At 36.9% G+C, this 15,499-nt stretch overlaps 1 protein-coding gene across 1 annotated transcript; it reads left to right on the plus strand.

Annotated features, from left to right (window-relative positions):
• Nucleotides 1-418: 418 nt before the first annotated feature.
• Nucleotides 419-13,707, plus strand: LOC124389326 (cytochrome P450 4F3). Its single transcript, XM_046854695.1, has 13 exons — nucleotides 419-532; nucleotides 785-992; nucleotides 2,347-2,491; nucleotides 2,738-2,791; nucleotides 4,868-4,995; nucleotides 6,814-6,935; nucleotides 7,152-7,425; nucleotides 10,454-10,520; nucleotides 10,625-10,754; nucleotides 11,162-11,295; nucleotides 11,730-11,794; nucleotides 12,679-12,761; nucleotides 12,834-13,707. The coding sequence occupies exons 2-13, from the start codon at nucleotides 786-788 to the stop codon at nucleotides 13,009-13,011; spliced, it is 1,587 nt and encodes a 528-aa protein (XP_046710651.1). The 5' UTR covers nucleotides 419-532; nucleotide 785; the 3' UTR covers nucleotides 13,012-13,707.
• Nucleotides 13,708-15,499: the final 1,792 nt, after the last annotated feature.

Below are 15,499 nucleotides of genomic sequence, written 5' to 3' on the forward strand. Positions count from 1 at the left end.
TTAAGTGGTTAAAAGCATGTCATGCAATTAAAAGAACTTTTTTGTGCTTTGCAAACACAGTTTTGATTCCCAATGCCTGAACATGTTACTTTAAAAGGTTAGTGTGATGCACACATATGTGTTGCATATTTTTTAGATTTTGTGTCATGGTTTATTTATTTTGTTTCACATTTTTCATACTAACAGAATGCTGCAATTTGTTAGGAGGCAATTCTCAGATTACAAATATTTAATTTCATGGCACATATGAATTATTGACAGACAAATGGGAGAAAAAAAGATAGGTATCTGTAGCCTTATTTGGTTTTACTAAGTCTGATTCTAGTTCTTTTTATCTTTTTTTATTTCTAGTAGCATTTAAATGCAAACTAAAAGACATACTAAGTGTGTGTGTGGGTGTGGGTGTGAGTGCGTGCGTGCGTGCGTGTGGAGGAAGTTGCCCAGCAGATTGTTTCTGATGTTAACATACATTGTTGCAACAGAAAAGTTCTCACAGCTGCTCGAAGCACGTGCATACAACTTCTGGAGTTAGGTGAGATCGATGGGTTTTTTTTTATATTAAATCAATTGCAGCACAAAGTCAAATCACTGTTTCATATCGACAGGACGTTATCGTGTGTGGGAAGTGAAGTGCGTTCACGCTGGCAGCGTTTACGTACAAAAAGAAACAAAATGCATGACTAAATAAATGAATGAATGTTAATATGCATACAAACTCCTGTTATAAAGAGGTCATTTTCTACATGTACGACATGCATTCATTTTGTCATGTGCTGTATCTTAGGATGGCTGTGTTGTTTTTTGAAGCTCTGGGGGCCCTGCTGCCCCGGGCACTGTGCGCGTGCTCACTGTCCGGTGCACTGTGCATGTGCGCGCTCGCGCTAGCGGCGCTCCTCGGCGCGCGCCTCGCGCAGCTGCTGTGGAGGCGCAAGCGCTTCTCGTGCTTCAGCGTTCCGCCGCAGCGCAACTGGTTTCTGGGGCACATGGGTATGGTGAGTTACCCCCTACAGCACAAAAGTGAAAATCATCCTCATCATCATCGCCACAAAAATCTGAAGGGAGGATCAAAAGTAACTTAATTAAGAAAGAAAGAAAGAAAGAAAGAAAGAAAGAAAGAAAGAAAGAAAGAAAGAAAGAAAGAAAGAACGGGGAATTATAGAACAAGAAATTTAAGATAGACTCTATGACAGCAAAAAAATTAGGCAAAGAAATATAAAATATAAAATAAATAACAGAATAGATGTAATTAAGGGCTGAAACATTAAAATGATGCCATTACAAAATTATTATATATTAAAATAATAATTTCCGAAGACAATGTGAATTTTTTATTGTGACCTGGTTTAATACCTAATTTAATTAAGATTATTTGACAGTTTAATCTAAAAAAAAAAAAGTCATCTTATTCATGTAATTCAGTTTCCTATTAGATCTTTTACGACCACAAGCTTACATTTCTGTTTCAAATTAAAACATGTATAATTGTGAATCATAAGGATATTGCATTCTCTCTGTCAGTTTGCAATTGCCTGCAGAAGGAAATTGAGAATAAATGGCAGACAGGAAGTGTCACGCGCACACACACACACATACACACACACAATAGCAGACAGGAAGTGTCTCACACACATACACACACACATTCTATACATGCAAACATATATACAGTGTGAAAGACTATTGGCCAAGTTTAGATATTTAAACCATCTTTTCTCTTTTTTTTTCTTTTGGTTTTGACCTGCAAGTCCATTTTCAGAGTAAGACTAACAGTTAAAACTTGAATAGATAGTGGCTACATAACTGGTATTACTATATTACTGGCTGCATACTGTAAACAGAGCATTCAAAGTAAATGTTATCTTTTTGCGTAGCACATGTGGATGTCATTTGTCATAGCAAATAGTACATAACTAGTCAGATTGGCAGTCATCCAAAAATTACGCTATACGAATAAAGTATTAAATAAGGTCTGGTCCTAAAAACAATTGGATCTACACTTATTCAGGCAAGACAGTTGGCTAGATCTTACCTTTATAGACCTTACCTCTATTACTCAAAACTGGCCCAGTATTAAGCTGAATGTAGCATGAAAGTGACCACTTGCTTAGCTAGTGGAGGTGGTAGATTAGTGGTTAAGTAGGTACGGTAAGACTCTCTGAATAAGACTGTCTACCAAATGCCATAAATGTAAGCTTAAGTGTCCATAGCGGCCCTTTTTTATTGATAATTAATTTGAAAATATGCAAATCAGCTCCTCTATAAAAGTGCCTGTATTATTTTTGGAAATGCAATCTTGTTTCTGGGTCCTATTAAAATTGCACTGGTAATTTGTTTTCCATCTTTCAGTTCCGGTCTGATGAAGTGGGTCTTCAGGAGGTGGATGAGCTTGTAAGGACGTACCATCACTCCTGTGCCTGGTTCCTTGGTCCTTTTTATAACCTTGTGAGAGTTTTTCATCCTGACTACGTCAAACCTTTGCTTCTTGCCTCGGGTAAATATTTTACGTAATCATACTGAGTAATATATTAATACATTTATAAATTATTTCTGACAAAAGCACAGCATAGACCTTCTCTTAATGATACAAAATGATACAAAATGTAAGTAGATTGAGATTAAAATCAAAAGAAAGGCACTATTAAAAATTTTAAAAATTTAAAAAACACTTAATTATACACAAATTAATATATAATGATTTTCCTATAGGTATTCATGTGTTGATTTTTTTTCTCACTAGCTTCTATTACATTTAAAGATGAACTGTTCTATGGGTTTATGAGACCATGGCTTGGTAAGTAATATCCCCTAACTAATACTTGCCTTTTCCTCACTTTCACACACTGTTTAAGGGTTAGTAATGATCTGGTGTGTGTGTTTTGGTACCTCAGTTAGCTAACCACCAGCATCATTGCTATTTCCACTATTTTATAGACAGTATTAGCATGATTCTCTGATTAATAAGCATAGATGAGGTTTAGTTTCAAGGAGTTTGTTCCTCTTGTAATTCCACCACAGTGTCATGGTTATGCTGTCATATGAACTACGTCAACCTTTATGTGCACTATTCAAATAAAAGCCTGCTATTGCATTGCACTCATTTTTTAACTGACTTATGAAAACCCATACATTTTAGTAATAGATAAAATAATCATCATGTATAGATAAGAGTGGCGGACATTTCACACTTAGGCTTTCAGTGGTGTCCCAACTGAATCAATCCATCTCTTAATATCATCTTTATAAAGCCACGGTTATGGAAACCATCAATATTATACAGAAATGCAATATACAGTAACAGAGCGCTGCATCACAGACAAGTATCTTATGTAGTGTGAAAGACTGCCATTACTAAAGCAAGAAATCCAAATAACACACTTCAAATCTCACAAGTCTCCCACATGCATCATCGTTAACAAAAGCATCAATATTAACATTATAAAATTACCCCTGGTCTTCTGTGCATTTTTGGGTTTTTTTGTCCATGCAAATAAGTTGATTTTTAATTTCTTGGCATCAACACATCTAAAAAAAGTTGGGACAAGGCCATGTTTACCATTGTGTGGCATCCCCTCTTCTTTTAAACCAGTCTGCAAATGTCAGTTCCTCTTAATGATGCGCCAAATGTTTTCTATGGGTGAAAGATCTGGTCATTTCAGTACTCGGATCCTTCTTCTACGCAGCCATGATGTTGTAATTGATGCAGTATGTGGTCTGGCATTGTCATGTTGGAAAATGCAAGGTCTTCCCTGAAAGAGACGATGTCTCTATGGGAGCATATGTTGTTCAAGAACTTGGATATACCTTTTAGCATTGATGGTGCCTTTCCAGATGTGTAAGCTGCCCATGCCACACGCACTCATGCAACCCCATACCATCAGAGATGCAGGCTTCTGAACTGAGCACTGACGCCATGTCCGGATGACATGGCGTCCCAGTTTTTCAAAAAGAACTTCAAATTTTGATTCGTCTGACCACAGAACAGTTTTCCACTTTGCCACAGTCCATTTTAAATGAGCCTTGGCCCAGAGAAAACACCTGCGCTTCTGGATCATGTTTAGATATGGCTTCTTTTTTTTTACCTATAGAGTTTAAGCCGGCAACGGCGAATGGCACGGTGGATTGTGTTCACCAACAATGTTTTCTGGAAGTATTCCTGATTCCTGAGCCTATGTTGTGATTTCCATTAAAGTAGCATTCCTGTATGTGATGCAGTGCCGTCTAAGGGCCCGAAGATCACAGACATCCAGTATGGTTTTCCGGCCTTGACCCTTACGCACAGAGATTGTTCCAGATTCTCTGAATCTTTGGATGATATTATGCACTGTAGATGATGATAACTTCAAACTCTTTGCAATTTTTCTCTGAGAAACTCATTTCTGATATTGCTCTATTATTTTCTGCCGCAGGATTGGGGGAATTGGTGATCCTCTGCCCCTCTTGACTTCTGAGAGACACTGCCACTCTGAGAGGCTCTTTTTATACCAATCATGTTTCCAATTAAACGAATAAGTTGCAGATTGGTCCTCCAGCTGTTCCTTATATGTACATTTAACTTTTCCAGCCTCTTATTGCTACCTGTCCCAACTTTTTTGGAATGTGTAGCTCTCATGAAATCCAAATTGAGCCAATATTTGGTATGACATTACAAAATGTCTCACTTTCAACATTTGATATGTTATTTATATTGTAATCTGAATAAAATATAAGCTTATGAGATTTATAAATTATTGCATTCCTTTTTTATTCACAATTTGTACAGTGTCCCAACTTTTTTGGAATCGGGTTGTATATATGATATAAAACTATTTGCACGTGTGTGTGTGTGTGTGTGTGTGTGTGTGTGTGTGTGTGTGTGTGTGTGAAACAGGACAGGGCCTTCTACTGAGCAATGGAAAACAGTGGTCTCGTCAGCGTCGTCTTCTCACTCCGGCCTTTCACTTTGACATCCTGAAAAGCTACATTCATATCTTCAACAGCTCCACTAACATCATGCATGTAAGTCTTTAAGTACCAGGCATCTGACACATTACAGTGTTATTAGCCACACATTCATCTCTCATGAGTATAAAAGAGGAAACCACCAAGAAAACGGCTTTACTGTTGTTGGGCAACCCATTTTAAATAGCTGAGAAACAAACACTTCTGGTTTTCTTTTTTTTTCTTCTGTTTAACTTTGTCAAGTGTACAAAAATAGGTTTCTTCTAATGTACTTAAACTTGAATCCACTCGATCCACTGTAGAGATAATAAAAAGCATTGATCATTTTCAGTATAATGATGTTTTACAGTAAAACAGCCCACAATGACCATCAGGATTATTAGTATAATTTATGTCAGTAAACATAAAACAAATCCCTGCACATGAGAGACCTTTTGCAATATAAATTTTTGACCAAAACATCAGGTTGCACAGCATTTTTAATATGTCATTGTCACTAAGCGGCTTAACAAAAACAAAACAAAAAAAAAGAAAAAAAGAAAAGAAATTGTAGGATAGAAATATATATAAAAACTTTCTTTCGGCTTCTCCCATTAGGGGTCGCCACAGCGGATCATCCGTATTCATGATCCGCATGTTTGATTTGGCACATGTTTTTACGCTGGATACCCTTCCTAACGCAACCCTCCCCATTTATCCGGGCTTGGGACCAGCACTAAGAGTGCACTGGCTTGTGCAACCCTAATGGCTGGGGTTGGTTCCCTGACGGGGGATCGAACCCGAGCCACAGCGTTGAGAGCACCGCATCCTAACCACTAGACCACCAGGGGACCTTAAGGATAGAAATATATTTATTCAAAAAAAGTGAGACAATATGAGGAAGAAACCTTGAAAGGAACTAGACTCAAAAATTAAATCTTAGATTACCCAATCCCAGATAATGAGATTATAAATAAACTACTTCTAGCACTGTGTATCATACGGCCAAGAAGTTCACAGAGTATTTTATTTTGGAATTCCATATTCTGTCATTATATACAGAGCGACTTATATTATGGGTGTTTCACTTCAACAGATTTTTTGAAGAAAAGAAAGAAAGAAAGAAAGAAAGAAAGAAAGAAAGAAAGAAAGAAAGAAAGAAAGAAAGAAAGAAAGTCTTTAGTATTATTACCTTTAAGAGAAGCAAAACTTGAGTGTGAATTGATGGAAAATCTGTTTATAGCTATAATACAAATAACACCACAACTAATGTGTTTCACAGGCAATCTTAACCTTTAAACCCTAAACTTTATGTAAATGTGTTGGCAAATGCTGGGGAAAATTAGGTTAACTGAAATGAGCTGTTAAACCAGAATGATCAACTTCCTGAAGAACATTAACTGCAATTCTCATGTACTTCATGCCAAGACATGTCGTAATATTTAATGTTTATCAAAAGTGTTTTGCAGTAAGGGCTCTATAGCAGGCCATTCCAAGTAAATCACATGTTCATGTAGCTGGGTTTATGCATTGTCATGCTGGAACAGGTTTAGGTCTCGTAGTTGTGAAGGGAAAGTTGAATGCTCCCATATCCAAAGACATTCTTTACAATTATGTGCTTCCAATTTTGTGCTAACAGTTTGGGAAAGAACCACAACTGGCTGGAAAAGTCGTGTCTCATTTCTTTTGTCCACATAGTGTATATCCGTGGACATTTCTTTATAATATAGTCAAATATGTATAACATATGGTGCATACTGCATGTCTAGGGAAAATGTATTTTATTTAGGTTGTTCTTCATGTTTTATTCTAGTGCTATCTTAGGGAACTTTTTTTTTCGTTTATGTTTACTCCCATATTGATGTGAGGCTCCTTTGTGAAAATTATGTTGTTTAGGAGAAATGGCGCCGTCTGCTGGCAGAAGGGAAGAATGACTTTGACATGTTTGAACACGTGAGCTTGATGACACTTGACAGTCTCCTGAAATGCACTTTCAGCTATGACAGCCACTGCCAGGAGTGAGTGAAGCATGCTTTCTCTCTCTCTCTCTCTCTCTCTCTCTCTCTCTCTCTCTCTCTCTCTCTCTCTAACACACACACATTTAAACCCTATGCTGTACAATGAATGCATAGGCCTTAATGATAGTAAAACAATGGCATGATGTACAGATAATAGTCACAGATGTTTACATGCTACATGTTTACTCATGTATTTTTTGTATTATTCTCTGACAGAAAATCCAGCTTGTACATCTCTGCCATTTTTGAACTAAGTGAGTTGGTGGTGAAGAGGCAGCGCTGCCTCCTTCATCACTGGGAGTGGCTGTATAAGCGCTCTGCAGACGGGCAGCGTTTCCATCGGGCCTGTGAAATTGTTCACAACTTCACCGCCAAAGTTGTACAAGAGCGCCGTTCCCAGTTTCTCAGTCAGGAACAGACTGAAAGCAGCACACATGCAAGCAGGAAGAGGAGAGCAATTGACTTCATAGAGGTGCTGCTTCTGTCAAAGGTGACGAAGTGATTTCAAACATTTCTATTAATTTATTCAGCAGGTGACTCAATCCACTAAGGTCAAATATAATTTAAGCAGAGAGATGTAAAAGGTAATGATCTAGAGTGTTCAGTTTTTGGAAAGATAAAATGATCAAATTTACAAACAAAGGTCAAGATTTTTTTATCTGTTACTGCAAATGTTGCATTGGATGCATTTCGTCTTAGTTGATATTGAGCTGAATCCTATCTATTGTACTTGGATTAGCACAAGTGACTGTCAATCAGCTAAAAATGCACTGCTGATTTTATAATTGTTGGTTTGCTAACACTAACATGGGTCCCTGGTGGTCTAGTGGTTGGGATGCGGCCCAGGTTCGATCCTCGGTCAGGGAACCGACCCCAGCCACTCTTAGTGCCGGTCCCAAGCCCGGATAAATGGGGAGGGTTGAGTTAGGAAGGGCATCCAGCGTAAAAACATGTGCCAAATCAAACATGCAGATGATCCGCTGTGGCGACCCCTAACGGGAGAAGCTGAAAGAAAGTTTTTTTTTTGTTTGCTAACACTAACATTTTACAAACACATGACTAGGCTTTGTTGCCAAGATAAAGCAATCAGTATAACGCAATCGAGTCATTAAGAAACATACAGTGCAAGACGTTTGAATGTTTGCTTAGACATAAAATCCATTCTGTTTATATAGTACACATTGCTCTTATATTTTCTTAACTATGCATCAATTTTCCTGCTGAATAATAAGTAGGAAAATACTAATTATCCTCTTTGAAGCTCAATCCACCATAATGTGTGGTCAGTCTTTAACAATTCCTGTAATGTCAGATACAATAGGGTAATATATATATTTTATTATGCATCGGCATACAAGTTAACTATGTGATGCATCCACTTCAAAAAGTGTGCATCAAATACATGGTGTATTGTGATGCATAGTTTTTACATCATTACATCGTTTATTTTTTATTTTTTTTATTATTATTATTAGTAGATGCGCTTTACTTTTATTATTTAGAAAGTGACCAATAATTTGTGAGTAATATTTGATATGTAGATTGCTTTCTCTTCATTAAACTGTTTCTCGAGCGGGTTCTCTTGGCACCGCTGCTGCTACGCGAATATGACGTATCGCAACACTTCGGAGAGCGAAGCGTGTCCTGAGAGTCACATAAAATACAGATTAACATGGCAGAGGTAGAGCTGTAACTTCCTGGACACAGAACAGCAAAAGAACGCCGGGTTTTATTTAATCTTTTTTTCTTCTTTTTATTTTGCACTACAAAGGCCTGTTTGTGGAAGGGTCATGTGTTAGAAGTCAGAAGGAACTTCTAGTGAATGTTTAGTTTGCTGTTTGTCTGGACAGAAGAACTAAAAGTGAACTATTTGTACCATATTGAATTGTATTGCATAATCTTTTTTTCCATTGTATCGTATCGTGTGTTGAATCAAATTGAAATCGGACCGCACTGCATCGTAATGGGGAAATTATATTGCATAGCTTTTAACGTATCGTGTTTACGCTTAAAGATTTGAATCGCATCAGCCTCAGTTATGGAGATGCATCATGTTACCTCCTGTCTTTCATGGGTAACAAAATTTTGTTTTAATGTAGTTTGATGTAGAGATCTGATGATTGATAACATGAAAATTAAAATTCTAAAATTTACTTATACACCTTATCTTAGTCTTCTTATGTCTAATATTTAGCATTCAAACTATCCATAATTAGGCTGTTAATGCTATGTTTTATCTCCTTTATTTCATTTTTAATATCGTAAAGCGCATTCTGAGAAAAAACTCAACAGCGGAACTAGACAAAAGTGTTCAAACACAGAGAAATAACTGACCCTGCACTTATACCTCTTATACCAATTTACCATATTCATTTATAAAATTGCTATTAATTCTTTTAAGAAGGTTTTATGTCCATTCACTTTGTTAAGGGAAAAAATCTGTTCAATAAAGAAAAAAATGTCAAGTCAAATTTATTTCTATAGCGCTTTTCACAACAGACATTGTCTCAAAGCAGCTTTACAAAAATCAACAGTCAAGGTGAATGGTGTGTATTTATCCCTGATGAGCAGCCATGGCGACTGTGGCAAAGAAAAACTCCCTTAGATGTTATGAGGAAGAAACTTTGAAAGGAACCAGACTCAAAAGGGGAACCCATCCTCATTTGGGTGACATGAAGAGTGTGATCATAAATCTTTCAACAATACAGAACACTGGAGAGTGAGAACTAACATGAGTACTGGAGTATAAGATTATAAGTAAATGTTCTTTCAACAGTCTTTGGTATAAAAGTAGGAGCTACTGAGCTCAACATTTGTGATCATCACAGATCCAGCATCAGCTTCTCCATGCCAGAGCCTTTAAACACTTCAGGAAGTCCAATGTCAAACTTCACACATGTAGTGGGATCCAATTGGCACTGGTACGTCTCTAGATGGTTCGGGATGTTTGCGAGTTCGGCATCTACTTCTTTAAAGTCCATAATCTTCATGAGGTGGGACGTGACTGGAGCTGGCCAAACCTCAGGGTGTCTCGGGATGGGGAAAGAAAGAGAAACAGTGGAGAGGAATTAGCGTAGCTGCTGTTCATGATATTAACAGCACAAGTTGATAATGTGCATGTGATCAGATGTTCTGGAGCACAAGGTTATGATGTGATGTGTGTTATGTGTAGGCTTTGCTAAAAAGATATGTTTTTAATCTACACTTAAACTGGGTGAGTGTGTCTGAGCCCCGAACACTGTCAGGAAGACTGAAATGAAAAAAGATATTCAGTAACATGACTAAAAAGCAATCATATATTTTCTTTTGAGTACTTGTTTAAACCAAGGTGCTGCTCTTATAACTCGCTCTAAATAAAAAGATGGATGTTTTGAATGTAATGTTTTAATATAATGTATACTGTACATCAAAAAATGAGTGAGCAAATTAAAAAAATCATTTATTTGAGTCTTTTAGGTAATATTGACCGGTTTGAACCATGTAGGTTTCTAACGTGTTGAACTGATATTTCCTGTAAGGATGAGAATGGAGAAGGTCTGTCAAACGAGGAAATTAAAGCTCAAGCAGACACGTTCATGTTCGCAGGTAATGTGTGTCGCTTTTCATCATATTTTTAAGCACAATAATGTAACAATGCAAGGAAAGAAGGAAGTTGTCATGGAAATGTGTCTTCTCTTTCTTTCTCTAAGGTCATGACACAACAGCGAGTGCAATCTCCTGGGTTCTGTTTAATCTGGCCATGCACCAGGAGTACCAAGACCGCTGTCGTTCTGAGATCAATGCGCTTCTTGAAGACAGAAACACTGACGAGCTTGTCTGGTTCGTAAATCACGTATTTCCTCAAAAAGGATCTTTATGAATTTTACTCGCATCATATAAATAATCTTTTTATTTTCAGATGCATCTATTACTGTTATTCTCTGTAATTTGGAAAATAGTTAAAACATTTTTTTTTAAAAAGCACAATTTATTTGATGAATTATTAATTCGAAAGCCAGAGTTATTCAAGATTTCAAGATTTTTTATTGATCACAAATAGAGTTATTTACAGAATGCAACTTGCAGTGAAATGTAATGCTGATCGGCTGCTCAGAAAACTGTGCATTAGATAAAAGGATTTGTGTCATTTAGATATGTTTATCACTTAATCAGTTAAATGTCATAATTGTATAGAGATTCTGGAGATTAAATTGATGGATGATTTATATGGTTTTGATGGACTCTAGGGAAGACCTGAGTAACCTGACCTTTACAACCATGTGCATTAAGGAAAGTATGAGGATTTGTCCACCTGTGTTGGCTTTAACCCGATACTACTCTCAGGATATAAATGTTCCTGGGGGACGCATACTACCAGAGGGTAATTACTCACGTACTGTAATTATGCTTTATAACATTTATAACAAGAGTGGATTTCTGAGCACAGCTTCAGCTGACCCTATCTAAATAGCCAAAACTATTTCAATTTCATTTCACACATTCATCTATAGTGACTTCCTGATTAAAGCCAATTTTAACTGTTTATTAGGAAATCTACACCAACACATACTAAACTCTGACTGCTGTTATTATTGCATGAGAGATAATGAGACAATACTGTGTCACACACAGCACTATTTACTCATTCATGTACAGATATAGGTTTAGATAATATTTACCACAAGGGGGCGCCATCAACGCTCGAATAGAGATTGTGTAATAATAACAGTGGTGCTTTATTTTCAAGATACTGTGGATTATTATTTATAAGTTCCCTGATTTGCAGTGCAACTGAACATATTCCCTTGTTTACAGGAGCTATCGGTCTGATCAGTGTTTATGGTACCCATCGCAATCCAGATGTGTGGCCTAATCCAGAGGTTTGATATGAATATTTCTGTTGTAATGATATCTCTCCAATTATTGTTAATTTATCATTGTCCAATCAATCTTCAGTTGCTTACATTGTTCTATTATTAGTATTTTATTATTATTATTATTATTATTATTATTTATTTTTTTTTATTATTATTATTACACCAGTGAAAAGTTAAGTCACTGATCTTTCGTCATTAGGTCACCTCTCATTGTGAGGCTAGATGACACTCATCTCAATATATGATCAAAGATCTAATCTATAATTTACATACATATACTCATATGGACAAAAGTTTGTGGACACCTGAGCATAACATTGTGCTTTTTGAACATCCCAGACTCAAGGGTGTTAGTAAAGTCAGGTATTGATGTAGGTGATGTGTGGAGGCCTCGGGTGAAGTCAACGTTCACTTTTATCCCAAAGGTGTTCAATATAGTTGAATTTGGAGTTCTATTGCAGGCCACTCGAGATATTCACTCCAAATCATGTAAAACATATGTACATGGAGCAGGCTTTGTGCACAGGAGCATTGTCGGGCTGAAACAGGTTTGCGTCTCCCAATCAAATGAGGGAAAAATTGAATGCTAATTAAAAGATATGCATTACAATTGAGTGCCTCCACATTTGTGGTAACAGTTTGGGAGAGAACCACATATGGTGGAAAGAGTCAGGAATCTCAATGCTTTTGTCCATGTAGTTTATTTTCTCCATATTTCCTCCAACAATTGAAGATATGTTACAGTTTAGGACAAACAGGCACAGAGGCCTCACTGGGAATGACAAGCATGGAAGACACACCTCCATAATAAAACCGACTGGCACTGAGGCCATGCCACTCTTATTTTGTCTGTTTTACTCAATCAACATTGTCGTTGTTCCTTGCAGGTGTTTGACCCAATGCGGTTTGACCCTGACAACCAGAAACAACGCTCCCCATATGCTTATATTCCCTTTTCAGCTGGTCCAAGGTAACATTTCTGCATCTTAATCACACAGCTATGCACACATCACACATCGCTGACCTGTGTCTTGTGTTGCAGGAACTGTGTTGGTCAAAACTTTGCCATGGCGGAGATCCGTGTGGTTCTGGCACTTACTCTGAGAAGATTCAGGGTTCTTCCAGGGTCCAGATTACCAAATCGTCTTTATTTGCTCATAATGAGAGCAGAAGGAGGCCTTCCTCTAATGCTGGAACCCCTGTCACCTCCCACAAGTTAAAACAGACACACATACTTTAGCCCACTAGCATTTTGAAAACTTGCACAGCAACAAATATGTGATTGACTATTTTATCATTATTTTCACTGATATTTGACCTGTTCTGTAAAGGGAAATGTGGAGTTTTAGAGATGCAGAACATTCAGAGGTCACCAACACATTATCAGTATGGACACATAATCAGTAAGAATCTGTCTATGGTTATGTGGATCCTTCCTTATTCCTTTTTTCCTGTTTTCCTATTTACTCTTTTTTTCTTGGCTTTGTGCAATTTACGATGAACTTATTTATAGAAGTGCACTATTGAGGGCCAAGCCTTGCTCAAGCGCCCAACTGTAGACCTTTAAATCAGAAGGAAACATGTTGCAGTTTTTCTCAGTCGCTTTGGAGCCTTTCTCCTCAATATTTGCAAACCAGTAAGTGCACATTGTCAAAACAATGTGTACAATGAAAAGTCCTTTTGTCATTGTTCACAAACAAGATCGTCAAAATGTTCAGTCATGTTATCAGGATGACGCTGCACAGTTTCAGTATTTCTTGATGTAAACTAAGGTTTGGGTCACAATGATTATTAATGCACAAAATTATAATTTTTTCTGTTTGGCATCTATGAATTTCAGTAGCACAAATTTATTTGATTGCATATTTGCAAATTTTTATTGATTGCAAGAGATCGTTCAGGATTCACACTTTTACTGTACTTTACAAGTGTTTGTTTGTTTCTTATTTGTTCATCTATTTTCAGAATGTATAATTCTGTGTTTTGCTCTGTCTGTATTCACTCTCCAATTGAAGGTTCATGAGATTCACCTTTTACCTGTTTTAGAGAACTAGTTGATTATTGGTTGATCTGATGCAATTCACTCGCCTTCATTAGTGACATTCAAGATTCGTCTGCACAATCCATCAATTCAAGTCAAATTTACAAATAAAAGTTTAATAGATATTTTAGATGACAGATTCTGACAACTGGTTTTACCATTTTGCATTCAATAACTTAGACAATGAACTGATGTTGAGATGTTTTGGGGGTTAAAACTATTCAGGTGAAACCAGTATAATATATTTTGATCAACATGAACATAACTGATAATTTAGGAAACAGCAGACACTTGTACACAATCGAATAAATAAATGTACAAAAACATTTACAATTTGATCAAAGCAACAAGAAATGTTCTTATGATGAGCACAAGTGACTAAATGATGTGGAGGCTGAACAAGTAGTTTTGCGAATTTCATTTCTGATCTGAGAATAACTGTATCACTGAGCTACTAGTTTAATGTTTTAGACAGTTTAAATGTGCAATGAATATTATTGATATATTGAGATGAATATATTGGCTTTGTTTGTTTGTTTATTGCACATTCATGATTCAGTGACCTGAAAGAAATCACATGCAGGTTTATATCCTTTTCTTAATTATTGTATTTTTAGAAATAAAATTAGGTACTTCATGGTGTTATTTCCATTTTATTGACTTTTACAGCCTGCTGGGTCTTTATGTGTTATATTTTATTCTGCCTGTGCCAATTTCCCACTCTTGTTTCAGTCACAGTTGTTGTCTAAAGCTATATAGGTAGGTAGGTAGGTAGGTAGGTAGGTAGGTAGGTCGAACTTTATCATTGCAAAGTACAAAATACAAGCAAAAAGTAGCATTGTGCAAACTGAACAAATGCAGATAAATATGTAAATATATGTAGTGAAAATGTGCAGAAGCTGTAGAACGAGTACACAATAAAAAAAATATATTGTATTAAAATATGTGTAAGGCACAATATATACATACGACCAGGCATAACATTATGAAATTTTAACAATATGACTGGTGAACTAAAAAACACTGATTATCTGTGTATAGTCGATGTGTTAGAAGCAGAGGAGGTGGTAGCTCATTGGTTAAGGGATTGGACTTCAGAAGGTCACAGGTTCAAGCTGCACTTCTGTGGCCCTTGATCAAGGCTCTTTTGTTAACTGAGCTCTGTTCATTTGTAAGTCGCTCTGAATACAGGTGTCTTCCAAATGCCATAAATGTAAGCAGGAAAATTGGGCAGGCATAAGGATTTGATGGGCAAATTGTGATGGCTAGACGAGTGGGTGAGAGCATCTCCAAAACTGTAGATTGTGTGGGGTGTTCCTGGTCTGCAGTGGTCAGTATCCATAAAGGAACCAAGTCCAAGGAAATGTGAACAGGGTCAGGATCAAGGCTGCACGTGGGAAGCAAAGGCTGGCCCGTGCCATCCGATCCAACAGATCTACTGTAGCTCAAATGAATTGCTGTCAACAGGTCAGGACTGTCTTAGCAGCAAAAGGGGGACTAACACAATATTAGGCAGGTGGTCATAATGTTTAAACGATGCCCATAAATGTATGCCAGAGACATATGGTATGTATAAATATGGAATATGAGATATGTACCCTGTAGACTGTGTATATACAGAAGAGATATAGAATATATAGAAAATAATCTGGGAATAAATGAAGCTT

The sequence above is a fragment of the Silurus meridionalis genome, chromosome 7 (genome assembly GCF_014805685.1).
Source record: "Silurus meridionalis isolate SWU-2019-XX chromosome 7, ASM1480568v1, whole genome shotgun sequence".
Taxonomy (NCBI): domain Eukaryota; kingdom Metazoa; phylum Chordata; class Actinopteri; order Siluriformes; family Siluridae; genus Silurus; species Silurus meridionalis.

Bases quoted from the DNA above. Each gene is read 5' to 3' on its own strand.
- LOC124389326 (XM_046854695.1), top strand. From the start codon at position 786: ATGGCTGTGTTGTTTTTTGAAGCTCTGGGGGCCCTGCTGCCCCGGGCA. The intron at 6,936-7,151 runs GTGAGTGAAGCA...ATTCTCTGACAG, and splicing joins TATGACAGCCACTGCCAGGA to AAAATCCAGCTTGTACATCT. The intron at 11,795-12,678 runs GTTTGATATGAA...TGTTCCTTGCAG, and splicing joins ATGTGTGGCCTAATCCAGAG to GTGTTTGACCCAATGCGGTT.